Source organism: Mizuhopecten yessoensis, unplaced genomic scaffold (assembly GCF_002113885.1).
Source record: "Mizuhopecten yessoensis strain PY_sf001 unplaced genomic scaffold, ASM211388v2 scaffold716339, whole genome shotgun sequence".
Taxonomy (NCBI): domain Eukaryota; kingdom Metazoa; phylum Mollusca; class Bivalvia; order Pectinida; family Pectinidae; genus Mizuhopecten; species Mizuhopecten yessoensis.
Genome location: NW_018480067.1, coordinates 784,557 through 811,953, shown reverse-complemented (window position 1 = coordinate 811,953; position 27,397 = coordinate 784,557). Strand labels below are relative to the sequence as shown.

The 27,397-nt window shown below is 36.5% G+C and overlaps 2 protein-coding genes across 2 annotated transcripts in view; both read right to left on the bottom strand.

Annotated features, from left to right (window-relative positions):
- Window positions 1-1,379: 1,379 nt before the first annotated feature.
- On the bottom strand, window positions 1,380-23,240 carry LOC110443312. The gene is made up of 19 exons (XM_021487462.1): window positions 23,138-23,240; window positions 22,476-22,745; window positions 22,041-22,170; window positions 18,816-19,017; window positions 16,046-16,281; window positions 14,819-15,151; window positions 13,739-13,996; window positions 13,137-13,263; window positions 11,773-11,967; window positions 10,383-10,419; window positions 9,760-9,834; window positions 9,124-9,278; window positions 8,696-8,888; window positions 8,260-8,379; window positions 5,393-5,547; window positions 4,709-4,822; window positions 3,582-3,696; window positions 2,768-2,861; window positions 1,380-2,518 (listed from the first exon to the last, which is right to left on the bottom strand). The coding sequence occupies exons 2-19, from the start codon at window positions 22,723-22,725 to the stop codon at window positions 2,377-2,379; spliced, it is 2,931 nt and encodes a 976-aa protein (XP_021343137.1). The 5' UTR covers window positions 22,726-22,745; window positions 23,138-23,240; the 3' UTR covers window positions 1,380-2,376.
- Window positions 23,241-23,982: 742 nt separating this feature from the next.
- Window positions 23,983-27,397, bottom strand: part of LOC110443328 — a 13,101-nt gene continuing 9,686 nt past the window's right edge. The window contains exons 2-5 of the mRNA XM_021487500.1: window positions 25,306-25,371; window positions 24,825-24,916; window positions 24,047-24,142; window positions 23,983-23,993 (exon numbers count right to left, since the gene is read on the bottom strand). Of these exons, the coding sequence (XP_021343175.1) occupies window positions 23,983-23,993; window positions 24,047-24,142; window positions 24,825-24,916; window positions 25,306-25,371 (265 nt within the window). The remainder of the gene's footprint in view (window positions 23,994-24,046; window positions 24,143-24,824; window positions 24,917-25,305; window positions 25,372-27,397) is intronic.

The window sequence follows — 27,397 nt, the reverse complement described above, 5'->3', positions numbered from 1 at the left end:
TTCAGTAAGATACCGCTATAGGTGATATCTCAGTAGGATACCACTATAGGTGATATCTCAGTAGGATACTGCTATAGGTAATATCTCAGTAGGATACTGCTATAGGTGATATCTCAGCAGGATACTGCTATAGGTGATATCTCAGTAGGATACCCTTATAGGTGATATCTCAGTAGGATACTGCTATAGGTAATATCTCAGTAGGATACTGCTATAGGTGATATCTCAGTAGGATACTGCTATAGGTGGTATTTCAGTAAGATACCGCTATAGGTGATATCTCAGTAGGATACCACTATAGGTGATATCTCAGTAGGATACCACTATAGGTGATATCTCAGTGAGATACCGCTATAGGTGATATCTCAGTAGGATACCGCTATAGGTGATATCTCAGTAAGATACCGTTATAGGTGATATCTCAGTAGGATACCGCTATAGCTGATATCTCAGTAAGATACCGCTATAGGTGATATCTCAGTAGGATACCGCTATAGGTGATATCTCACTAGGATACCACTATAGGTGCTATCTCAGTAAGATACCGTTATAGGCGATATCTCAGTAAGATACCGCTAAAGTTGATATCTCAGTAGGATACCGCAATAGCTGATATCTCAGTAAGATCCCGCTATAGGTGATATCTTAGTAAGATACCGCTATAGGAAATATCTCAGTAAGATACCGCTATAGGAAATATCTCAGTAAGATACCGCTAAAGTTGATATCTCAGTAGGATACATATCTCAGTAGGATACTGTTGTAGGTGATATCTCAGTAGGAAACCACTATAGGTGATATCTTAGTAAGATACCGCTATAGGAAATATCTCAGTAAGATACCGCTATAGGAAATATCTCAGTAAGATACCGCTATAGATGATATCTCAGTAGGATACATATCTCAGTAGGATACTACTATAGGTGATATCTCAGTAAGATACCGCTATAGGTGATATCTCAATAAGATACTGCTATAGGTGATATCTCAAGAAAATACGGCTATAGGTGATATCTCAGTAGGATACCACTAAAGGTGATATCTCAATAAGATACCGCTATAGGTAATATCTAAGTAAGATATTGCTACTGCTATATGTGATAAATCAGGAAAATACTGTTATGGATAATATCCCAGTAAGAAAATGATATAGGTGATATCTCAGTAGGATACTGATATAGGTGATATCTCAGTAAGATACTGCTATAGGTGATATCTCAGTAGGATACTGCTATAGGTGATATCTCAGTAGGATACTGCTATAGGTGATATCTCAGTAGGATACTGCTATAGGTGATATCTCAGTAGGATACTGCTATAGGTGATATCTCAGTAGGATACTGCTATAGGTGATATCTCAGTAGGATACTGCTATAGGTGATATCTCAGTAGGATACTGCTATAGGTGATATCTCAGTAGGATACTGCTATAGGTGATATCTCAGTAGGATACTGCTATAGGTGATATCTCAGTAAGATACCGCTATATGTGATATCTCAGTAGGATACTGTTATAGGTGATATCTCAGTAGGATACTGCTTTAGGTGATATCTCAGTAAGATACTGCTATATGTGATATCTCAGTAGGATACTGCAATAGATGTTACCTCGGTAAGAAACTGCTATTGGTGATATCTCAGTAGGATATTGATATAGGTGATATCTCAGTAGGATACTGCTATAGGTAATATCTCAGTAGGATACCGCTATAGGTGATATCTCACTAGGATATTGATATAGGTGATATCTCAGTTAGATACTGCTATAGGTGATATCTCAGTAGGATACTGTTATAGGTGATATCTCAGTAAGATACTGCAATAGGTAAAATATCAGTAGAACACCGCTATTGGCGTTATCTCAGAGAAATACTGCTTTAGGTTATATCTTAAGATGCTGCATTACCTTATATTACTGCAGTTTATACTAATTTCTTCACTGGCAATTATATTTCGGTTGCGAGTATGTTAATGCTATAACATACATATTTATCTCAAATTGTTAACAAGGATAACACAAGTACATATAAAGAAATGTTCAAATGCTTCAACAAAAGTACACATAACGAAATGTTCATATGCTTCACTAACGTTTCTACTTTGTTTAGCTATATGTTTCAACACATTTTTGTTTTTAAATGTGTGCCTCCCTTATGTTGTCATGTATATACATTTACAATATCTTTTTCCCCATTAGCATTTAGGCCTTTTATTAACTTAACAAATAAACGCCATGAAAAATAACAGTTTTGGGAAATCTATTTCAAATTTCACTATGATCCTGGAGGTGTTGGAATCCGAAAAACTGAAAAAGATAGATCGAAAAATATCCACCGAATGTAAACCAGTGTAAGTGTTTTTTCCAAAAACATCAGTTTAATTGTTGGCAAAATTTGTGTCGTAGTAGTTAACATCCCCTGATCCGTTAAACTCATTTTCAATTTGTTTCCGAACTTCTCGGAACGTTGGTCTTTGTGCTGGTTTCATGTTCCAGGATCTCGTCATGATGTCGTAATGACTGAAACAGAAGGCATTTTAATTTCAGAAGTGTGTTTTTGAAATTCAATCAAAAATCTCAATATCACTATGAAAATGCAATTTATAGGTCATTTTCTACCAAGTCAAAATGTGAAATGGACCTGATGCCTGTACCCAATGATATGCTGAAAATATTTAAAAGATACAATGTATATGAAACGAGACTTATTTGAGAAATAATAGCTTTTGTGTTGGCTCCCCGGAAGAATTGTTTCCGGTGGTTCCTTACGTTATGTCGCAGAATTCAGGTTGGCGAAGTCGTTCCCCTTTCTTGAGTGCACGTGACAGGTCGGCCGACCTAATTTTCGGATAGGGGGTTTCTCCTGTAAAGTGTAATGTTAACCTTTGTTAATATCGATATAGTAATGATGATTTCCTCTTATGCACGTTACACGCGCATGAATGTATGTATGTTTTAATGCGTTTGTGGGCACATCGTCAATACTGGTTAGCTGAAGACTTCAACCGGTAACTGTGTGGACACCACATTTACTTATTCGGAAACAATACTGTTAACAACACCGTTGAAGGAAGGCTAATCTGAGTTTTTAGTACTTCTTTTACTCATCTGACATTAAAAACATTAAATAGGATGGACAGCATACTAACAACAAGGTATGATGAAGCAATCCTATCGACTTCATTGAAATGTCCATCTCAACGGGCTATTACATCACTAGTTGGACATTGTTTCTTTGTAAAACTGGGTCTACCATTAAACATTTACATCCATAACATGATTTTTACTATTATTAACATTAATCGCAAAATAAGCATAAAAGTTGACAGTAATTTGACTTGACGTAACTAAACATGATGAACCGAAGCTAAGTCTGAAACGTTTCTCTGATTATATTGCTACTTTACGTAACGGATTTCTTTTACGCTTGGTTCTTTGGTAAAGGTTGAAACCTGTTTGATACTCTCTGCTTTTCTATCAGCATTAACCACAAAGTTAAAATCGTTTGCATTTTGCTAAGAACAAATTAATTATTTACAAGTCACAGGATAAAGACAATTGACTTTTGCCGAAAATATTTTACCAAATGAAAATATCTCCCACATGACAACGCCGTTCGACCACACATCTGACTTCTCCGATGCCGTCCTGCTATTGCTTACGCATTCTGGAGCAATCCACTTTATTGGAATGCGTTCCTGAAAATGAAAACAAATCCATTAAGTACATATACTTTGATCATGAAAAATATCAGATTCAGGTTAATGTTAAGTATGTACCACTAATTATATAAGTCAATGACGCGTATTAATCACTACATTTAAATTTCTATGATATATAAGGCAGATTCGTCAACAAAACTAAGATGTCTGTGTATTCCAATACTATGATATAATCTAGAAGTAAGACAGAAGAAAGACTAAATTGCGCCGAACTCTATGAAAGGAATTAAACGAACAGTACGAGAATTACTGCCGTCGAGTTCTCACCTATAAACAAATATTGACAATCATCCGTATTTCTTGTGATTATGTTGCAGTTCACAAAGTTTGACACTTGTTCACGTGGGTTAAACGTAGATAATTTGATATATTTCTGTCAGCACAAAACATGGTCATGCTGATGCAAGAACGAACGGTAATATATTAAGGTAGTCTTGCTGTACTTTCAACCAAACAAGGCCATTCAGTACTGAATGGCCTTGTAAAAGTAATACTTAGCATAGCACAAGACGGTCCGAAAGTGTCAAGCAGTAAAACAATTTCTGGTCTAGGAGTACCATTAGGAAGGTAAATGTTGGGTCTTATACAGGATCATTCCTCTAGATAATTTCTGTTGCATTTTCCCAAAATCATGGTTAAATTGTTTTTTTCTCTCCCCGCAGTTCAAACGGTATTGCAATGGGTAGACGATAGTTTCATGCCAAGGTATAGGATTTGTAAAGTAAAATAAAATACTGTTAAAGTATTCCTGGTTGTTTATAGTTGTCGCCCATATCAACACGTGTACATTACTCGGTAACGTGCCCATGTTACTTATACATAAACTACGCATTCGACAACGTTATCCATAATGCGATATATATTTATTAACCAGTGTGTGATTGTCGATGTAAGCAAATCATCGATAGTGTGAAGCATAATAAAACGTTTACATGAATGATCAAATATAAAGATACATATATTGATAATTAGATAGACATATACTCACTTTCTTTTCTCCGTCTTCTTCGTCATCACCATGGCGGGGTCCAAAACCCGCGATCTTTGGTTCAAGCTTGTCCGTTAACAATACGTTCCTGGCAGCCAAACGCATGTGAGTAATCTAAGTAAGAACCAAATGATTAATATCAGTGAGGATAAAGGCACAAACTATACGAGCAATACGATTGGTCTCATGCAGGGTTGGGAAAAGAATAAATCTGTTGTATCCAATTGCCTCTCGTAAGAGACGAGAGGGGGGCTCCCTGCAGAATCAGGGGTAGGGGTCGTTTTTGTCCGTTGTTTCTTCTAAGAGACATGACAAAAGAGGACCCATGTCCTTTCTCTATACTTTCAAAGAACCTTTTTGTTTCATAGCGTCTTGCTTGGGCAGACCTTACTTTGGGCCTTATTGTTGACGTTCAATGGGATCTGTCACCAGGCCGGGACATGTCCTTAAAATAGACGTTGTTACGTTATTCCATGCATTCTCAGCAGTTTGGGTAATTGCAACAATTGGTTCACAGCTGGTACTAATAGAAACTGTTATTTTAGTCAGGTGAATACTGATGCACTGAACCTAGCTTGGGACATCCAAAAACGACCTTTTGGGATGAGAGGGAAAAAAATGACTGTAATCTACTCTTGCAATGCATGAGGTACAATCACAATGACATAAAATATAAGAACAGACCTCTCGACCTGCCAGATATTCCATTCCTTGAACGATGGAATACACAAATCGGAAGAGGAAGTCAATGGTAGAGTCAGCAGGGCGGTCTTTGTTATTGATAAGCCAGTCCTTCACCGAGCCGTAGCCACAACGCTCCAGTACCATAACGGGTCCCACTTGAAAACCAAAGAGATGACATGTGATCAGAATGTTTTTATAACCCACAGTTGTTCTATACAAATGTTGTTACTAAAACGACCCCACTGATTCAGAGCAAATGAAGACGTTTGTTGTCGTACTGTAACAAAAAGAGATTTTAGTCTTGTGCATACTCACATGGATAGAAAGACATGACCGCTGTGTCATAAAAGGACTAAAAAGCTTAATTCATTTTTAGCATACTATATCCATTATTAAATTTCGATGGCCAAAAACGAATTTCACTGTATCATAAGCTGTTTCGTCTATTAGTAGTCATTTGTGATGCTAGGGACCACCACATTGTTAATCCATATTGTTTAAAACTAGTGTTGAATAAAAAATAGATATACAACCGTTCAGTAGCTCATATGTTTGCGAAAAGAGACACAGGAAAGGTATTCAGATATTATCGTCCGGGCAAGAGACACAAGAAAGGCTTTCATATATTATCGCCCGGGCAAGAGACACCGGAAAGGCATTCATATATTATCGCCCGGGCAAGAGACACAGGAAAGGCATTCAGATATAATCGCCCGGGCAAGAGACTCAAGAAAGGCATTCAGATATTATCGTCCGGGCAAGAGACACAAGAAAGGCATTCATATATTATCGCCCGGGCAAGAATCACATAACTCATGCTCATACTGGGTAGTTTAACATTTATTACCCATTTGAGAAAAATCTAGGAATCTGATTGGTTAAAAACTACAGTGTTCCAAACCGCATTCGTAAATCTCAGGGGGTATACGCAAATCTCAAGGGGTATACGGTCATGTCACGTGATTTTACAAGGGGTATACGGGTCACGTGTCTTTGTATCTTGCGGCTGAGTAACGGGAGACAACTCGCATTCGTCGTCTGCTTCGCTGGTTATAAAATGGCAAAACGTTTCGCTCAACACACTTATGAGGAAATACTCGCCAAAAGGGTCAATTATGTGCCACAAAACACAAAAGTCCAACAGACGAGCGGCAAACATGCTGAGGACCTACTTAAAAGAAAAGAATCAGGAAGATCAGTTCGAGGAATTTGATAAAACAAAACTAAATGAGATACTGTGCCATTTTTTATCTTGACAACAGAAAAGTTGACGGGGAGCTGTACAAAACCAGCTCTTTGGACAACTTTAGACTTCATTGAACCGCTATTTAAATGCCCCTCCCCATCTTCAAAACATTGATTTGATTCGTGACCCAGAATTTAACGATGCCAACCATTCATTCAAAACAGCAATGAGCGAGTTAAAAGCTTCTGGAAAAGGGGAAACAAACCACCATGACGCGATAAATGAAGAAGATCTGAAACAAATGTACGGTAGTGTTCACATGGATCCCGACACACCTTGTGGTCTCCTTACAAAAGTACAGTTCGAGATCAGACTCTATTTTTGTCGAAGGGGTGGTGAAAATATGGCCGACATGAACAAGACATTTTCTGTTTGTAAAGATGCCGATGGAATGAAATGTGTAAAAAAGAACTCGTGATGAGCTCACCAAAAATCGACGAGAAAGGGAGAAGGAAAGATACACAGGAATCATGCCAGCTGATGGATCCCCTCTGTGCCCCGTGGCTTCCTTTGAAAAATACATTTCAAAACTACGTCCTGATTTGGATCGACCTTGACAGAGACCTATGGACTCTTTCTCTGATTCATCATCTGTGTGGTATTGTGCCCGCCCGATTGGCAAGGATACACTCGGAGAGTTTATGACCCAGCTAAGTACCAAGTGTGGTCTCTCTCAGACTTACTCCAACCATTCAGTTCGTACAACAGGAATCACCATATTGACACGCAATTACTTTTCTCCGGCCCACATTATGTCACTTACCGGTCACAAGTCGGTTAGCTCATTATCTGTATACCATCGAGTGTCTGACAATGAAAAGCATGAAATGGGAAATGCTATCACGCAAGCAGTCCGTGGAAATAAACAGATGGTTCCACACAATCCCCCAAATCGTGCACAACATGAACCCTCAAATGTGAACATGGCGCCATCAACTTTGACCAACACTTCTGTTGGAGTGGCCTCCCCTGACACGCACTTTGATGGACTTGACTTAGATCAGCTGTTAAGCGACTTTCCGGACACTTTCATCTACAGGCAAGGAGAACCGCTCCAATGTTTGGTGGATGCACCATAGGGAGCATCCAGATTGTTTATGGAAACCTACCCCAAAATAGCAAGGGCATTTAAAACTGTGGACAAAACCCAACCTTTCCTGCAAAGAACTCCGATATAAAAATAATAAAAAAGCAGCTAAGAGTGAATTCAGTGTAAACATTATTTAAAATGTGAAATTGTTATTACGATTGATGGACTGTATGAATCAGAAGATAAACATGTTTCTTTTGTAATTTGTTAATAAATTTGTTGATTTATTTTATTGTTATTTTTCTTTGTTTTTGTTATTAAAGACTCAAAGTGGTAATAAATTCGTTACACGGATTTTTTGCAGGGTATACGGGATGGTATGACCCTACAGGTTTCGTATTTCCTTCGGCCTATCGGCCTATCGGCCTCAGAAAATACGAAACCCTTTAGGGTCATACCATCCCGTATACCCTGCTAAAAATCCGCGTAACTAATAGTATGGGACAGACTGGTGTAATATACACGGAGAGACACTGTACTATAAAAATATGTTGACTTATATAATCAAATATTCTATCCATATAGTCTTACTCTTTTCATCGTCTAGAATTGCTCCGACCATTTCCAGGACACACGAATGCCGTCCCACCTTTGTGCCGAAGAAGTTTATCTTAGCCGTCATCAAGACCGAGTCCTGTTCTGTGAAATCGCCTGAAAGAAGAAAAATGCTGCCGCTACAAATATATCCAATCAAAACAAGATGTCTTCGTTACAGTATAGATCTGGTTTCAATTTTCAATATATAAATAGGTTATAAGGTTATTTGATAAGGTAATTTTGTGTTTGTTATATAAATAACATCAGTTTGATTAAATGCCTTTTTTTCTTTGCTAAGCAAATCGTCATTTGGCGGACATGTAATGTAATACTATTTACCCTTTTTTTTATAAATTACAATTTACCCAATGTTTTGAAACTGCAATAAGATAACACCCTCATTGCTGATAACGCAGAAAATACAACGCACTTTTTAATGTTTTTGCTACCACTGTCGTCTGTTGCCCAGATTGAAGTAGACTGGTCTCATAGATTTTTGCAAACTTTCCAATGAGGATTAAATTGTTGAGTGTCAAATCCTCCGGACGAATAATCCAGTCGGGAGCGTGCTCGTAAGTCTGGTGACCATACATGTATATGTCATCTTCATCGAATCCCCCTGTCTATAAAACAAAATCCAACTGTAAAAGTGATCTATTTAATACTTAGTTTTTTGTTTTATTTGTGAGAGATATAATTGATGTCACAATTGAAGTGGCTCCATTTATCTGTTCCACTAAAATAATAGATTTTAAGAAAAAGTGAATTAAAGGACATATCTGTTACTCCTGGAGAACTTGATAATTGTTTAATCTCACGAAATTATATTCAAATGACAGTACTCTTTGCTATTTTCACCTTGTAACTTGCAAGTCCGTTCATGCCATGTCCTTTTCGGATTGATCGACGAATTGAACGTATGCCTTCCTGACTTCTTTCTCTGACCTTCCGTAGACGCCCAGTCTTTAGCAAGAACAGCACAAAGAGTACGAATACGAGTGTGAGTATCACACCTGTAAAGTACAGTAGTACGAAAGTATTAGTTATTGTACGATTCTCCACGCACGTTTCACAGGACAATTCGAACCGTAATAGGTAACATTCATAACAAGGTTTTTTTTAAGAATGGTAAAAATGGTTTTGTATATTAAGAGATTTACAAACTAGTGCATGTTGATTTTAAACTATAATTAAATACTATATTTGAACACACGATAGAACTGCTAGCGAATAACCTATATCATACTTGTGAAATGCAAGCAACAGAGAAACACAATTTTATGAGACAACAACGCACAAGGTAAAGATAGACAAAACAAGAACCTAGAAGACATCGAAGTTAAAGAAATGTAATCAAGGACGTCAAAAATCACTCGGTAGATAGTAAATGTAAATCTCTTATTTTTATTTAATCACACCACAGTCTGCAATCATAAAGTAGATTCGTTCAATCTTTTAATAAAGCAAGGTCGTTACGAAATGTTGATTACTCACTTATAACTATCCCTGACATTCCACCTAGAGTCAGCGCTTCCGAAAGGACAAGTCGCTCCCGGAATTTCCTCGCACCTAAATGGGGTAAAACATCGCTTTTGTAATTATATCGACACTATGAACGCTATTTATGCAGGCATTGTTTCGTATGCAAATACAAGAATATAAAAGTGTTTTTGACCACAACACGTGATATGATGCCATTTGAGTAGGGATGCAACGATACGCATACCTCACGATACAATACATATCGCGGTACGATGCTTACGATACAATACGTATCACGATACAATTCTGCTTAAAGGTCAACTTCATAATGTATTATAGACTCCAATAGTAAGTAATATCGAAATATTTCTTTGTATAATTTTGAGTACTTTTTGGTATGACTGCACAGTGGACCAAAGCTTTGCTGAAGGATTCAATAAAAATAAGTACACTTTTTTTAGAGTTTGGTAAAAAATTATTGACAATTTAAGTACTGTTAGTGTATCGCGAACAGTGTACAGGCAATCAAAACAATTCGATATGATACACAAAAAAGTATCGTGATACTATACGATACGATATATCGTTGCAGCCCTACATTTGAGTAGCTACATATAGCATGATGCATTACTTACAGTAGTCCATGCCATTCAGGTTTTGGACGTTCTCGATCTGCAACGGAAACAAAGATTTCACTTAAAGTTTAAAAATGTCTTCATCGTTTAAAACTTATAGAAAATAACATAGACTGTATGGCCTTAAAATGTATAGTATCTGTAGAATTGAACGACACGTTATTTAACCAACGGTAACAATTTAAAATCCCGGGTAAATCCACCTATATGTCAAGGAAATATTACGAAGGCACAGAAGTCTAGTGGTAGGACGCCGAACTCGTGACCGAGTTCGAGTACCGGCACGGCACTGTGTTATATATTTGAACAAGATACTTAACTCCGCTTGTTCCAGTCTACTCAGCTGTAAATGAGTACGTGGTTGGGGAGTGCTAGAATTGTAGAATGATAGCTGTGAGCGCCGCAATGGCAGAACCGGCTGTATGCTCCCCAGGGAGTTGAGAAAGATATTGGCTTGTTGCAAGGGCCCTATAACCACGGATAATAATGTGTGGACCGCTTTGAGACGACCTACGAACTAGCTAGGTTGTATATAAGAACCTCAAATCATTATTATTTTTATTATTATGAGCAAAAATACTACAGGATTGAAGATTTTGATAGTCGTTTCCGTTATTACGTTGTTCCGTTGTAGCTGAATTAGTAGGGAAAATAAGTGCAGTATAGGAAACATTTAAAACTTTGATGTTTAATGTCATAACATCTCCTCCCCTGCAAGTCGGGGATCGAGAAAAGAACACTACTGCTGTTACCCACTGCATTTATCGTAAGAATTTGGGATTGGCTATTGTACCCCCCTATTAGGGAACACAAAAGCGATCAAAATAAATCTGCATTAAAAAAAAAAATGCATATCCTGATTATGTTTTTAAATAAATATTTTTGGATTAGGACTTAGAAGGTTCAAACTAAATCATTGCTAGAAATTAGACAAACAGACTATTTGAAAGAAAGAAATATTTGTAGATGCAGTAATCCGTACAAAGTAAACATTGAATTGATTAAAAAACTTCATTTCTCCCAAATATGTTACCGTAAGACAAACTTTCAACACAACATCGATAAGATTATTGTTGTGTACGTCATTGTGATATACGGCATGGTATCTACGTACGCCAAATAAACAAAACTACAAATGTAGGACCTAGGTGTTTGGTTTCAACTGGCAAACAGGTCGAAACATCGGAATTTATAAAAAGGAAAACGTGACATGCTGGTGAACTTACCTGATGTTTAAGAATTTGATTTTGTTCAAGGCCAACATAACCAGGTGTCACATGATCAGAGGCTAATTATTAATGCAGGACACTTTTAAACGTTGGTAGAGGTGTAAGTGAGACAGAGAAGAACAACTATGGGCAGAGATTACATTTAACAAAGTTATACTCACGAAATATTCAGTGGACCTGTTCTGCATGGCCTGATTAAAGGCGGTCAGTGTCATGATATAGTTGGTTTCAGTATTTTCAATACGGGGTTGATAGAGAATACAGTGATCAATATCCAATTGATTGTCTTCAGGAAAGCACTCTCCTGTATTGATACAGTAGCAGTCTCCAATCTTGTCACATTCCTCTTGTGTGTTCTACAACAAATTTTAACACAATATACTTGCTCATTTGATAAAAAAGTGAATCGCTTTTCGAAAAAATATCAAAGAAATTTTGAAAATATTCACAGGATGCGATTCACTAGGAATATATTCAACTGGATAATATGGTTGTATACTGGGAAACTATTTCGCCCATCACCGGTAGAATTCATGTTTGCTCAGTTTTGCTATCACCCTTTACATGTGGATTTTTTATATGGTTAGATGTATACTAATATTCGCCTGCAGAGTAAGGTGTTGTATTGTTTTTGCACCCATTGCAATATTAAGGATCTTTCTATTTCTTTCTACTTCTAACTATCTTTTATTTCCTAGCACCTTTCTTGGCAACACCTCGCTTTTTGCTTTAATGTTGAACGTTCGTCCTGGTGAGAAAGCCAATGGGTTCTGCTCCCAGGACGAGACATACCAAAGTCCTTAAAAATGGAAGTGGTTATTTCCTGCTTAACATTCAGCATTTGTGTTAGTGGCAACAACTGGTTTACCCGTTGTCAGTATAATGTGACCGGGAATTATGTGCTGAGTGCGTTAGGCATGGTATTTCAGTTAGATAGCACTATAAAGTCGGCATCAGAACGTGCTATCACAAGGAGGCATTTGCACCAACATATACTGTCTCCGGCACACACATGCACGCTTACACAACAAACATGGGAGGCACGTCCTTAAATGACCTTAGCTGTTGATAGGACGTTAAACAATATAAAACCAAACCAAACTTCCTTGTCATCTGTTTATGTGACATTGAAGAAACCACGAAAAGATCTGCTGTATCCAACTGCATATGGAGGGTAATGGGCGACTGATGTCGGACGCCCTGCAAGATAGTGTTTTTATATGTCTTATACTAAGGGGACATTGAAGATATCAAATTGATCTGTTAACTAATTGCAACAATTTCCCGATCTTTCTTGCCTTCTGTCTTTTCTATCTGCTTTCTCTTCCCGGCAGTGTCTACCTAGGCACCCGTCCTCATATGACACTGGCTGTTGCGAGGACGTTGAACCCCAAACAAACAAATCCCAACCACTTCCTATCGCTTTACATTTCTATTTCGCGAAACATATTTGATCTACAGTCTGCCGTTCGAATATTGTTTCATAGCGCTTCTTAAAAATACAAAACTATTTTAGAATACTTACATTAACTGTTTTTCTAGTAACAGCTATGGTGTCATGTATGTCAATAGTCTCCTGTGTGACATTGTCTCTGAAGGACCACGTTACCATAGAAATACCGCTGTCGCGATCCAACGTGCGGAGGAGAATTCTACACAAAAAGATAATATCACTACAATGTCCATCATAATTGCTCCCACCTTAAAAACGAAATCACAAACGACCAGCACGAATACCTCCATTATTTCATTTTAAGATTGTTTCATCTTACATTAAACAGCAATGAGTTGTTTACCTGTATTATGCTTAGTAACTGTTATTATTCTTCAGAAACAACAATGTGTCTCATTGTTTCTGTTATAACCATTACTTTATGTATACCATCGAATTATCGCCTGGTCCAATTTTCACTATACGTTGGTAAATTCATATTTGCCCAGTGTTCATTTCGTCTTTCGCATTCTGTTACAATGTTTATTATGTTATTAGCTAATGCCAAATTCGCCCCTATTACGAACGGCGAAAATTGCAAAATTCCAACAGCGGCGAAAATTTCTCGAAACATAGCTTGGAAAGTAATGAAAATTGATTAAACCAAATATTGGAAATAACGAAGAGCCCTGTACCTGCTTGAAATCTCCTCGAAATCCCGTTCAAAGCTGGTCACTGTGATAACTGGAGGAGAGTCATCAAAACACACCATTCCGTAGTCCGTCGCATTGTTACCGATGATATCGTAAGCTCGAACCCACGCTAGGACACAGTCCCCCCGTGATACACTTTCGTCAACAGTTGCATTCTCCGATATTCTCATATCGCGCCAATTTGCCGTTGGGGGTTTGGGAACAGCATTCTTCAGAAAGTTCTCCACGTTAAGCTGAAATCTACAAGAACGAATGCTTAAGAATTAGCAAAATCTTAAAAACATATCTGAATATGCTGTTGCTTTTAAATAATGTTGATATTAAACCTTATTATATATTTCATACCGAAAACAAACAGGAGACTGACAAACTAGCCACAAAACCGTAATTTGAACTCATATTTGCTTAAAATAGGTTAAATATGAACAAATAAAAATAAACAAGGACAGTTTTTAAAACGTAAAAGGAAAACAGGACAAGATATTCCAGACAGTTATGCGTGATCTGCTTCATCGCCAACACATGCAATGTAATAATAATAATAATAATAAATAATAATAATAATAATAATTGGAAGTTCTTATATACTGCTTTTTCACAACCTAGTTCGGAGGTCGTCTCAGAGTGGTTCACAAATTATTATCCGTGGTTAAAGGGCCTTTGCAACCAGCCAATATCTCTCTCAACTCCCTGGGAGCATACAGTCGGTGCTGCCATGTCGGCGCTCACATGGTAGCATTATACAATTCTAGAACTTCCCAACTTCGTATTCAATTACAGCTGAGTAGACTGGAACAAGCGGAGTAAAATATCTTGCTCAATGATACAAAGCAGTTCCGTGACTCAAACCCGCAACCCTTCGGTCACGAGTTCGGCGTCATACCACTAGACTACCGTGCCTCCTAAATCAAGTCATATCAAGATAATGCTTCGTCCTCATAGCAAGATCCGAGAAAGTGACATCGAAACATAAAGCATAAACTAGATATCACACAAATAAATAGCACAATTCATAACACGAAAAAACGCTATTACCTAGTTAAACATGTACATGGATATTACCTAACAATACCGTTGGCATTTGGTATCCGGTCACTTGTTCTTGTGGCAGAGAGGTTCTTTAACTTTGTAGAGACCGCCTTCTCTACGGTATCAAGATATTTGTTCTTGAGTTGTGGTGGGTAATCTCTTACATTGGCCAAAAGGCCTCCTTCCTGGTGAACTTTGTTGATAAAGTGTCCAGTCCAATCAACTTCAATGGACGTCTTTCCTTTTTTGTTTGGTACCTGCCACTGGTAATTTGACTCCCGCGAGGCACTTGCGACATGCACAGGATGTAAGGAATCCTTGGATACATCAGAAGTTGCGTCATACAGAAATAATTCGCGGACATATCTGTAACACAGAAACAAAACATTATTTGAAAACACCTACAGAAAGATTAAGTAGGAGAAAAGATGCATTTTCTTAGTGTTGCACTTGGGGGTAACTGGTCAGTGTTAGTAGTTTGTTCAGTACGGCCCAGAAGTAAACAAAAAATCCATCAGTCACAAGGGCATTATGCTTACTTAAAGGCAATCCCAATTGAACACTCATTGCAGCAGAAGGTCAATATAGCTTACTTTTGAAAAATCAGAACGGAAATAAAAAGAACTGATGACAGTTAAATGCGAAGCAGTATGCGAAATATGCATGTTGTGCATTGAACACATCTCTCAATGTTTCATATTAAAAATGCTGCTCATATCAGTGACGGTGGTATGGATTTGAAACAGTTTAACTGCATCACAATTGCTTAAATTTGCCATTTCTGAAAAGAAGCGTTTTACATTAAGGGCCAATAATGAACAAAAAATGAGATGAGATAAATACAACAAATCAACAACAGTGTTTTGAGAGTAAAATGTGACGCGGCCAGAACATAGGATTTGAACCCTTGACCACTGATCACTGAACAGAAAGATGTACGATGAAGAAAATTATCGGTTTTAATTCAGAACACCAATTTCACGGCATAAGTTATTCAAAGGAAGCATCTAACAACATCATCATGTCCAAATTTATGACACGATTGCACAAAATTCTACTGTAAGAAATAATCCATTAAAAAATCAAAATTCCACACATCTATTTTATTTGAATTTTTTCCCGGTCGTATCGTGAGATAATTTTACATGACTATGTAAAACATAAAACAGATTAGAAAAATTATACTATTTGTTAATTTTCCTTATACATTTTTACTCTCTTTTTCAATAATTGATATTTTCATGCAACGCTATAACTTACCTGGTGTTGTTTGCGCGGTCTTTTACGCCGAGTATTGCAGAATACATTCCAGGTTCATTCGGTGTGACTGTGTGGTCACGAGCATCTGGGCTGAATTCGTATACAAAAGTTGGCTTCAGTGGATCCTTTTCTAGCAGGAAGATACCACCGCCACTCAATTTAAACACCTCTAAAACGTACGAATCTAATCCAGAAAGCATGTCTCCCCATCCAGACCATTTCAATGCGACAGGGTCCTGTAAGGAAAGTGGAACAATATTTCCATTCAGTTTTGATCCCAAAAGGTAAAAGCAATACATAATTCGTTCTATTTGAATGGTCATCTTGCGTATAAAGAAATAAATGTGTAAATGTCATGTTTATTTTTAAAATACAGGATTTTTATATTCTCATACTCTATTAGAACACACAGGTATTCATATTTTGTTCAGGAAATGGCATGTTTCGAATCTTTTAAAAGGATGTTTGAAAACTCGAGCGTCAGATTTGACAGGTTTCATTGACTGATATACTTGGGCTCTTATTTATGTTTTCAAAGTCTTTCAACTTTTCCTGCTTATGTATCGACAAGCAAGACGGCGTCGAGAGAACATTTCATTTAATAAACTATAATAAATATGATTTGTAAATAGAGTATGTTACTGATGTTTATACATTTTATATAAAATCAGCATCAATTAACATCCTTTGTTTCTTGCAACAACTGTTTTTATTAATATATATCTTTCCAATTCCCGACTACCTGAAAACCATTGGCCTGTTCAAAAAGATATAAGCCAATTTTACTTTGTAATTTCACATTTGACTTTTACGTTTTGGTTTGTTTGATGTCATCTCTTTAGCAAGTCGTTTTGCCTTTTAGTCGTCCTAATAACCTATTATGTGTTTACGAATGTATTAAAATAACTTTTATAAACACACAACAATTTAACAGAGGATTAAGATTATGTTGGCTTAATTATAACTACTACACACAGATGAAATATCTGTATTTTTTAAAATTTTAATTTCTGCAGTTATACGCTTACTATTTTTTTTATCCAGAACTATTTCCCTATATTTGTTAATATTCACGAGGGTTTTAATTTCGCTAATTTCGTTAAGCACTCAAAATTCGTGAAATTTTGCACCTCATGAAAATTAAGATCGTAGCCAGAAGATCTAACGTCCATGAAGCCAGCAGCGTTTAGGTTACTTGGTATAAAGAAAGTGTTGAAAATATGTTTATCGAAGAAAATAAAGCACCAAATGATTTAAACTGTTTTAAATGAAAACTTAAAACTCAGGTCAATACAACTGGTATACATTTTGGAAAATATGTGCGACTATATGCGTCTCCCGGGGACATGTTATACAGCACATCTGTCCATGTAAGAATTTCCTCATACCATCCGCGCTATTACAAAGAGGCCAATGCACCAACATACCATGCCTCCGGCACACATGCACAACGCTCAACACACAAGGAGACAAATACACCAACATACCATGCATCCGGTACACATGCACAACGCACAACACACAAGGATGCAAATACACCAACATACCCTGCCTCCGGCACACATGCACAACGCACAACACACAAGGATGCAAATACACCAACATACCCTGACACCGGCACACATGCACAAAACACATGGAGGCACGTCCGTAAATGACATTAGCTGTTGATAGGACGTTAAACCCTATAAAACGTAACCAAATAATACACCAGAACATGGATAAATAAGTGAGTATACCTGATGAGAAAATGCAATCGCCCGATATGCAATATTACGCATGGTCATAGAGACATTAAAATTTAGTCTGACTATATGCCTGATAAACCTGATTGGATCGTAATGATCACATGACACCGCGTTATGTATACATAGAAAGACAATCTAAACAATATGCAAGCATTACAAACTGAAGGAAGTAATGACTAATTTCTGCTTTTATTGCACACATCCATTTTTGGCGCATACAATCATAAATTTTGCGGTTTTGCTGAAAATAGACTGGAACCTATATGTAACTCTTTTGAATATCTGAACGGTAACTGTTATTGTCGCATCATTGAGAATGAATAATACCTGTGCTGACAGAATATAAATTAAATAGAGTAATGTTGATATAGCACAAAAAACAAACGTTTCTCTGATAGTGGTATACTTTTAAATTAAGCATATTTACTATCCATGTTAAACATATTTTATCAATTATTGGCTTTTGTTGAGATGAAAATGTGGTTACATGAACTTGTGAAAGCGATACTTCACCGAATTTAAAGTCCTTCATTGGTATATTGAATGCTCAATAAAGTTTTAATCATTTAACAAGATTGAACGTATATAAATTGTACGGAGAAAAGTACTCCAAATGGTAGAACATTGTGACGTCACAATTAAAATGACGTCACAAAGTGAATATTGACCTGCTGGTCCTAAAAATAGTAACATCGAATCAATATTTCAAATCATCACCCTTCACGTGGTTATCATCCAGCAAATGAGGATGTTGGAAAAGGGTGTTTTACCCAATATAAACTATTATGGTATTCTTATAATCAAATGGTATCCTGGGATTATTTTTACCATTCCACTTGGACATGTTTTTAGTATCAGGGTATTTTCTGTTGTCCGTTGTGGAACATTTTTTCGCTTTATGGTGATGTAATGATACATGTTTTGTACATTTTTTGAATAATTAAACATTTGTCGTGGAGATTATGCTTTCATAAGATATGTCGACATTCCTGACATATTAGTCATAGAAGAAAATATGTTACCCGAGTTATGTCGTTCACGACCTGTAATGGCGGCTTTTCATGAACTGTCCCACAAGTATTGTCATCTCTACAGTGGTATGGAGGTATGAAATCAAACTTCATTCTTATTTCCTTGGCTCCGGTTCTACCGACGAAGTTGGTTCTACTGCCATCGCTGAGCCTCATGTATCCGCCGCTTGCAACTTCGAATCGCATAGTAAACCTAAACATATAACAAAATGGTAAGCTGTTATATTTTGTGCTTCAATTCTATAGGAAGGGACTCTTTTGGTCAGAGTTGGATTTCATTATTTTGCACTTGAACGATCTTGATCCGTATTTAAAACAACTTTATCATGATTTAGCATATTACCTCAAAATAAGACACTACTTCTTAATTGAGAAAAAATAATAGCAACAAAGACCATGGATAAACATTTGTGAATAAAACTTGACAAAATCAATTGATTGTTTTGAAGGATTTTAATATCATTTTTTGAAAAAGGAGTTAATGGCATACTAGAAAATGCTATAATAATTATGTAAGTGTACCCTTTTTGTGCTATAATCGGTTAAAGATACAAAAACATGATATCTGATTTTAGGTGTTTTCTTCTTTTTTACCAAGTGTGGTATCAGATATGTACGAAAGTTTGCAGAATTGATCAAATTAATATTTTCTCTTGAATTTTGAAAGGAAAATTTCTTATCTTTGTTACTCAGAAACGAAATTTAAGTTACCCCTTATTTTTTAATGAAAAAATACTAATAGAAATTTCTTACAAACTTGTTTATAGATTCAATGGATCAAAAGAAAATGTGTTACACTTTCTAAAACAGTCACAAATACGGTAAGGGGGAAGGGGAGAGGTGGGTCCGTGTGCTTCACCTAATGTTTAATTACTTTCTGTGTTATTTTTTTTTTACCTTTTTCGGAATTAGAAATCAAAAGTACTTCAGTTACACAAAGTATGTAAAAACAAGAGGCCCAATGGGCCTGAATCGCTCACCGGGTATTAATCTCACACTTGTAATCTTAAAAGTGGACTAAAATAAAGCTACAGGCAGAATATCAGTGTTTAATTCATAAGAACCTATTAAAAGATTTAAACATATGACGCCTGTGACCTTGAATGTCGAACAAGGACATTAGGTTGAACAGAGTTTAAAGTCTTCCAACCCAGCATGCTTTTGGCAAAATATCATAACCCTGGACCTATTGGTTATACAGAACAAGTCATTTAAAGATTTAAACATATATTGACCACTGTGACCTTGAATATGGGCGAAGGTCATTCATTTTGACAAAATTGGTAGCCCTTCATACCAGCCTGTTAATGACCAAATATCATCACCCTTGGCCTTAGGCTAATTTAGAAGAAGTCGTTTAAAGGTTATAAACATATTTGACCCCTGTGACCTTGAAAATATGTTAAGGTCATTCATTTGAACAAACATGATAGCCCTTTATCCCAGCATACTACTGGCCAAATATCATTAGCCTAGGCCTCTTGGTCATTCAGAAGAAGTTGTTTAAAAGTTTTGAACTTATTTGACCCCAGTGACCTTGAATATAAGTAAAGATCATTCATTTGAATAAACTTGGTTGCACTTTATTCTAGCATGCTACTGGCCAAATATCAACATCCTAAGACTTTCGGTTATTGAGAAGAAGTTGTTTAAAGTTTTTAAACATATTTGACCCCTGTAACCTTGAAAATAAGTAAAGGTCATTCATTTGAACAAACTTGGTAGCCCTTCATCCTGGCATATTACTGGCCAAATATCATTATCCTAGGCTTCTTGGTTATTCAGAAGAAGTTGTTTAAAGATTTGTTAAGACAATTGACCCCTGTGACCTTGAAAATGGACGAAGGTCATTCATTTGAACAAACTTGGTAGCCCTTCATCCTNNNAGAAGAAGTTGTTTAAAGGTTTTAAACATATTTGACCCCTGTGACCTTGAAAATAAGTAAAGGTCATTCATTTGAACAAACTTGGTAGCCCTTCATCCTGGTATGTTACTGGCCAAATATCATTATCCTAGGCTTCTTGGTTATTCAGAAGAAGTTGTTTAAAGATTTGTTAAGACAATTGACCCCTGTGACCTTGAAAATGGACGAAGGTCATTCATTTGAACAAACTTGGTAGCCCTTAATCACAGCATGCTACTGGCCAGATATCGTAACCCTATGCCTCTCAGTTATTCAGAAGAAGTTGTTTAAAGGTTTTTAACATATTTGACCCCTGTGACCTTGAATATAAGTCAATGTCATTCATTTGAAAAAACTAGGTAGCCCTTCATCCCAGCATGCTACTGGCCAAATATCATTATCCTAAGCCCCTTGGTTATTCGAAAGAAGTTGTTTAAATGTTTTTAACATATTTGACCGCTGTGACCTTGAATATAAGTAAAGGTCATTCATTTGAACAAACTTGGTAGCCCTTTATTCTAGCATGTTACTGGCCAAATATCATTAGCCTATGCTTCTTAGTTATTCAGAAGAAGTTGTATAAAGATTGTTTAAGACAATTGACCCCTGTGACCTTGAAAATGGACGATGGTCATTTATTTAAACAAACTTGGTAGCCCTTAATCCCAGCATGCTACTAGCCAAAAATCATCACTCTGGTCATTTTGGTTATTCAGAAGAAGTTGTTTAAAGTTTTTAACATATTTGACCCCTTTGACCTTGAAAAAAGGTGAAGGTAATTTATTTGAACAAACTTTGTAGCCCTTCATTTTAGTTTGCTTCTGGCCAAATATCATCACCCTAGGCCTTTTGGTTATTAAGAAGAAGTTGGTTAAAGAAAAATATTGATGCCGGACGCCGGATGACGGACGGACGGACGACGAACGCTGCACCATGTCATAAGCTCACTTGGCCCTTCGGGCCAGGTGAGCTAAAAACAATTATGTTTGATTTTCTTCTTTGTTGCATATTATTTTCATCATATGGAACACAATGACGATTTCAGTGATCAATCTAGTGTCAAACAAGGCGTAATTTTTGTCTTTCGATAAGCGCAAGAAAAAATTATTTTCAAAACGGCCGCTAAATCGTCTTTTTATAATATTACAAAAAACCGTTACATGAGATCAAAACGAGACTTCAACGTGATTGCAACCTCAGAAGAGTACATCCTGTATTCAACATGTACGTGCATGTTAACATATATCATTAGACTCAATGATTGTTACATTTGATTAATATCATTTGATTAATATGTAATAATATAACTTACACGTCACCATTGTCCAGGCGATATCCAAAGAAAGGCACGTGCTTAGCACAATTGACTACGCCAGATTCTGGCTCCTGGTTAGCTGTCTGACAGATGACCCTTTCTGTTGCATTCGGAACGCTGTGTGATGCTAAAATAACACATTGAATCTGATATGGGTGAATCGATATTGATATTTTTATGTTGCAGTTTCGTAAAAAAACAAAACAATATACGCTAAAAATGTGACGTTCTTTTTGGAATATCTACTTCCTAAGTTTCAGTGACAATATTGAATTCCTACTGACATGATACTTTAGACTGAATGACCATAAAGGTGTTAGCATTTGTTTTTGTTTATAATGCCTTCAACGAGACATATTTTGATCAGCGAAAGGGATATTTTAGTTATTCCCGTTTGGGGTACATTCCAGCATTAAATAGCGAACTGCTTACCTTTTGTTATAGTGTAGTCAATATGAGCGCTCATTATTCCAAACTTGTCAGATCGTACGTACTCCGGTCTGTGAGGAAGTTCTCCAAGATCCAGAAAAGCCTCCATAGCGATGTCAAATCGGTTGAACTTACCGATGTTGGACCACCAGGTCAGAGTGTTCGTGCCGTTGTCAGGGGCAACTACGGTTACCGAGTATATGATGTCTTGTCTGTCGTTGTCGTAGTATTCCAAGGAAGCATTTGCAATCATCACCGATGGCCTCTTTGTAACTAGTCAACACGCACATATTTATATATCAACAAATTAGTTATACATAGGTTTCCAAATAAGTGATGGTTGATTGTCACATTTATCTAGCTCGATGAGGGTAGTTTTTACAGATAGTATTAAGACACGAGTTTTACTTTAACAAGTTTTTGCATTTGGAAAATTAACGAAACGATACACAGCATTTGGATACAGCAGGTTTTTCTTTATTTCTCCAGAGACTCCTTTAAAAGAAGACACGGAAAAAACCAGCCCCGGTCCTTCAGGTAACATCTTACTGCTTAAAATATACTGCGTCACTGATATTTTGTAAATCGAAAATGCATGACAGATAAACTTCATTGGGTATTGATTGTATTTGATAACTGTTTTTTTATGAAAATCAAAAACTTACTTTCGTTGCATTTTTTGCTCTCTCCCCGAGGCTTGCCAAAAGAGTCTGCGCATTCACAATGGTCAGGTAATGAACATATTCCAGGATAACATGGGAACCTGTAGGAGCATTGCGCTAAACAAAGGAAAGACTGGTTTCTTAACACAATGATACAACAATAGAAGCAAAATAGACAAAAATAATTATTAACATTCAAATTAAAAAATACATAAATACACTTAAGTTAATACAAATTAAATTAGATTACCACATTTGGTACAATTTTAAATACTATGCTAGAAGAATAAATGATGAGCGTGCTATGCCGTCTATTTAAATTGTGTGTTTATTATAGAAGTCTTATATGTTTTCAACCATTATCACACATGGAAGGAGTTTGTTTATATACAATTGGATTTTTTCTCCTTGAAACATCTAATGTCGTATGAAACATAAGAGTCATTCGAAACTGAAATTTGATACCGTACATTTGTAAGTATGCCACTTGAAAGAAAGTGTGTACCGTACCTTAGTCAGTTTGACATTAAACAAAAGCCGTGCCCTATTCATTTGTCGTTATGCCACCGGAACAAGGGTTATATACCGTTCACGTAAAAGTACATCAATGGAAAACAGTTGTCAACATATGATTAAAAAAACTGTATACCGTCAACTCGTCAGTATTTCACACGGCCAAAAAGTTGAAATTAAACCGTCACTAACACATTTGGTAAAGTTATCGGTGGGTAACAGCAGGCTGATATTATCAGCATAGCGTTAAGGAACGAATTATGTTTCGAAATAATAATTCAGCAAACGGCATTGTCGCAACATTAAAATGTCAACTGATCTGTAACAAAACCTCGTCAGTTGACACCTGTAATACATACAAGAACCTATTTATAATTATCATTTTGGCATAACACTTACGTTTACCGCAGTGTTGGCCTGTGTGAGTTTGACCACAGTTACATACAGAGGGGGCAACACACGTGCCCACTCCTCCACACCCTCGAGGACAATGTGCTGGAATGAGAGATCAAGATTTTAATGTATTTAAGTGTGTTTTTTTTTATATTACAATCGTTATAATAAAGCAGGTTTCTTTTTTTAAAGCCATTTTAAAATGAATCATGTACCGTAACAATGTTACTTTCAAAGTTTTTACTTATTGTAGATGTCTCTCAGACCGAATTATTTGTACAAGAACAACTATTGTTGCTTGCGGCTGTATGAACATGTTTTAATTTAACATCGCAAATGACCATCAAATATCCACATTTCAATATTTTCAAGATGGATAAGAAATGAAATATTTATTTATTGGAATGGAAAAATTAAAACAAACAAATTTCAAACAGTTTTATGAGTCGTATAATGGGGTTTTGAAAACATGTTTTCAAACGTATTTCCGAAGGTTAAATATTTCACAACGAGTCGGTCACTCCACAAAAGGAGACACAACTTGTGCCATGTTAAGGGTATGGCAACTTGTCACACTTGTTTTTGTTAAAATCATTGAGAAGAAGCAACTCTTGGTCATGAAATTAAAAATAATTGTCGTCAGGAATTCCCTTTCTTGATGTTAAAAATTCAACTTTTTGATGTGGAAAACTATTTTTAATGACGATACCTCGATGTCTTAATATTAAAAAACCGAAAGAAACATCACAACGGCACCCCATTCATATCGCTGAAAAAAACTTACGATCACAACGTCCACGGTTAGACCTGTATCCCCTACAGCAGTACTCTACACGGGAGTATGACCAGTATCTATGGGTGCCCCAAGACCAACACCTAAGTGAGAAAATATTTTGACAATTAAAACATCTTTAAGGTGTTTCAGAAGACATCAATTTTATATATAGTTGTCTCAAAATGAACATCGCAGGAATCAAAATGGATAAAAGAATGGAAAGGTTTTTGGGTTGCACATTGAATGTAAATGTCTGCATTGGAAAATATACCTTTGCCCTTTTCGTTTATTTAATCGAAAATAAATCCATTCGTTATTTAATGATTAAATTAGTAATTAAGTTATGGCATCGTGCTTTAAATAAAGTTTCGTTTGTGATTCGACAAAAAAAGGATGTTACATATTTGTGTACATGTGTTTCTCATCGCGTGTAATTCAATCCCAAATTATTACAAAAGAATATCATAAAAATAATAATTTCACTCCTTACCCTAAAAACCAAAACTTGCAGTATCTCGACACATGAACACGGGTGGCTGTTCGGCTGCAAACAGTACTGAAGGTAAAAACAATATCAATGTCTAGTAATAGAGATAAAACAACAGAAAAGCAAAACGATGCAGGAGAAGAGAGGTCAACAGGGCCTCATTACTCACTTGAATAATTGAACATACGACATAGAAGGAACGTTATGGCTAATAGTTAAGATTTATAGCAATAAGTTTTAAAGAAGATGTATCACACAAATCAAAGAAACCCATGAACAATTCTACCAATCAACTGACATAAAAAGCCTTACAGGAACGGTACCATGTCAGTTTCCTGCCTTTTTTTCAGGAAATGTGGGAAGCAAGTGTAAAGCTTCCTTCTGTTACCCACTGTATGTATCGTAAGAGGCGACTTATGTGAGAACCCAATACGGGAACCCCTTGCAGAATTGGGGATGCTTTCGAAAGCGATCAAAATAAAACTGCTGACCCATTACACTTTTTGTTGTCTTTATATTTATCTCTTCTTCTTTTAACCTTTTATTTCCTACCGCCTCACTTGACAACACCTCACTTTTGGCTTAAATATTGAACGTTTGCCAAGGCAAGAAAGGCTACGGGTTCTATACCAAGGCCAGGACATATCAAACCCATTAACATAGTAGATTTTCGTGCTAAACGTTCAACATGTAGGGTAACGCCAACAGCTGGTTAACCTATGTCAGTATAATGCGACCGAACGGAATGCTGTGCTGGCTGCCTTCGGCATGGTATTTCAGTGATATGACTATAAAGTCGGCATCCGATCTGCACTATCACAGGAAGGAAAGAACATGCGTCCTGCAGCATACACACATTTACGCAAGCACGCACACTACAAACATAGAGGCAAGTCCTTAAATGACATTAGCTTATGAAAGGAAATAAATTCTAAAGGAAAACGATAATCTTTCTGTCCAAAGTGGATGGATGGTTTGGTTTATATTTGTTGGTGGGTGGGGTTTTTTNGGGGGGGGTCCAGACAAATCATATACATGAGGAACCGTCTGCGGATGGAACGCATCAGCTACAGTCCTTTACATTAATACTCTCTTAATTAAGCATATATATTCAAGTTGTATCATGATTCTGTGCAACTCTGTTCTGCAAGAAGGCTTTGAATTAAAATATATGTATCTCACCAAAATTTCACACATTTAAAAAAAAAAAAATTGTCGTAAATAACCAGTTTATCATTAATTTAAAAGTTGGTTTACAAATATAACTTGCATAACATACGCCTAGAAAGATAAAAATACAATAAATTTACTGGAACTAATTGAAACGGGGATTGGGGGATAGTTTGGGTAAAAAAAAGCAGAAATGTATCCAGAAAAAGAGTGACAGGGATAAGAGAGACATAAGAGCAAGAAGAGAGGAAGAGAGATTCCCGACGAAAGCAATAGTTATTTATGAAAGTGTTATGATTGTAAACATATCAGCAGATGAAAAATATAATAGTAAAAAGAAGAAAAGAGGAGAAAAAAAAGAAGATTTACTTAGTTTTTATCCATAATGACAATATAGTTGCTTGGTATATGCATGCATCTACAGTCGAACCTCGTTATCTCGAACTCGTTTAACTCGAAGACCCCGCTTAACTCGAAGTGTTTCATCGGTCCCGGCCAAAACTCTTCTTAATCTTAGTAATAAAAACTCTGATAGTTCGAACTCTGAAAACTCGAATAACTCGGATATCTCGAAGTGAAATATCGGTCCCAACAACGTAAATCCTACATAAAAATATCGCTTACCTCGAAGTTTCTTAAGATTCACAAGTCGATCATATATTCTTTAACTATTTGATACATATTAGACGCAGTGCTACGGTAAACATCGTTCTCATAGAGCAGCTTACGCTCGGTCATAATTTCTTCGATTAAACTTATTGTATTAAAATGTGTTTGACTGTAAAAACACTTTGTTCAAATAAAGAAACAGACTTCATCAATGTAGATTAACAACAATTAGTACTCACTGCGAGCCCGTAAACAATTTGAATGGCATATTATTTACACCAAAGCTGCCGACACATTCTAACCGGTAAATGGGTCA

Excerpts from the sequence above, each read along its gene's own strand:
- LOC110443312 (XM_021487462.1), bottom strand. The coding sequence starts at position 22,725 with ATGATTGCAAATGCTTCCTTGGAATACTACGACAACGACAGACAAGAC. Across the intron at positions 11,968-13,136 it reads TTACTAGAAAAACAGTTAAT|AACACACAAGAGGAATGTGA; the intron begins GTAAGTATTCTA and ends AATTTGTTGTAG. Across the intron at positions 2,862-3,581 it reads GTGGGAGATATTTTCATTTG|GAGAAACCCCCTATCCGAAA; the intron begins GTAAAATATTTT and ends TACACTTTACAG.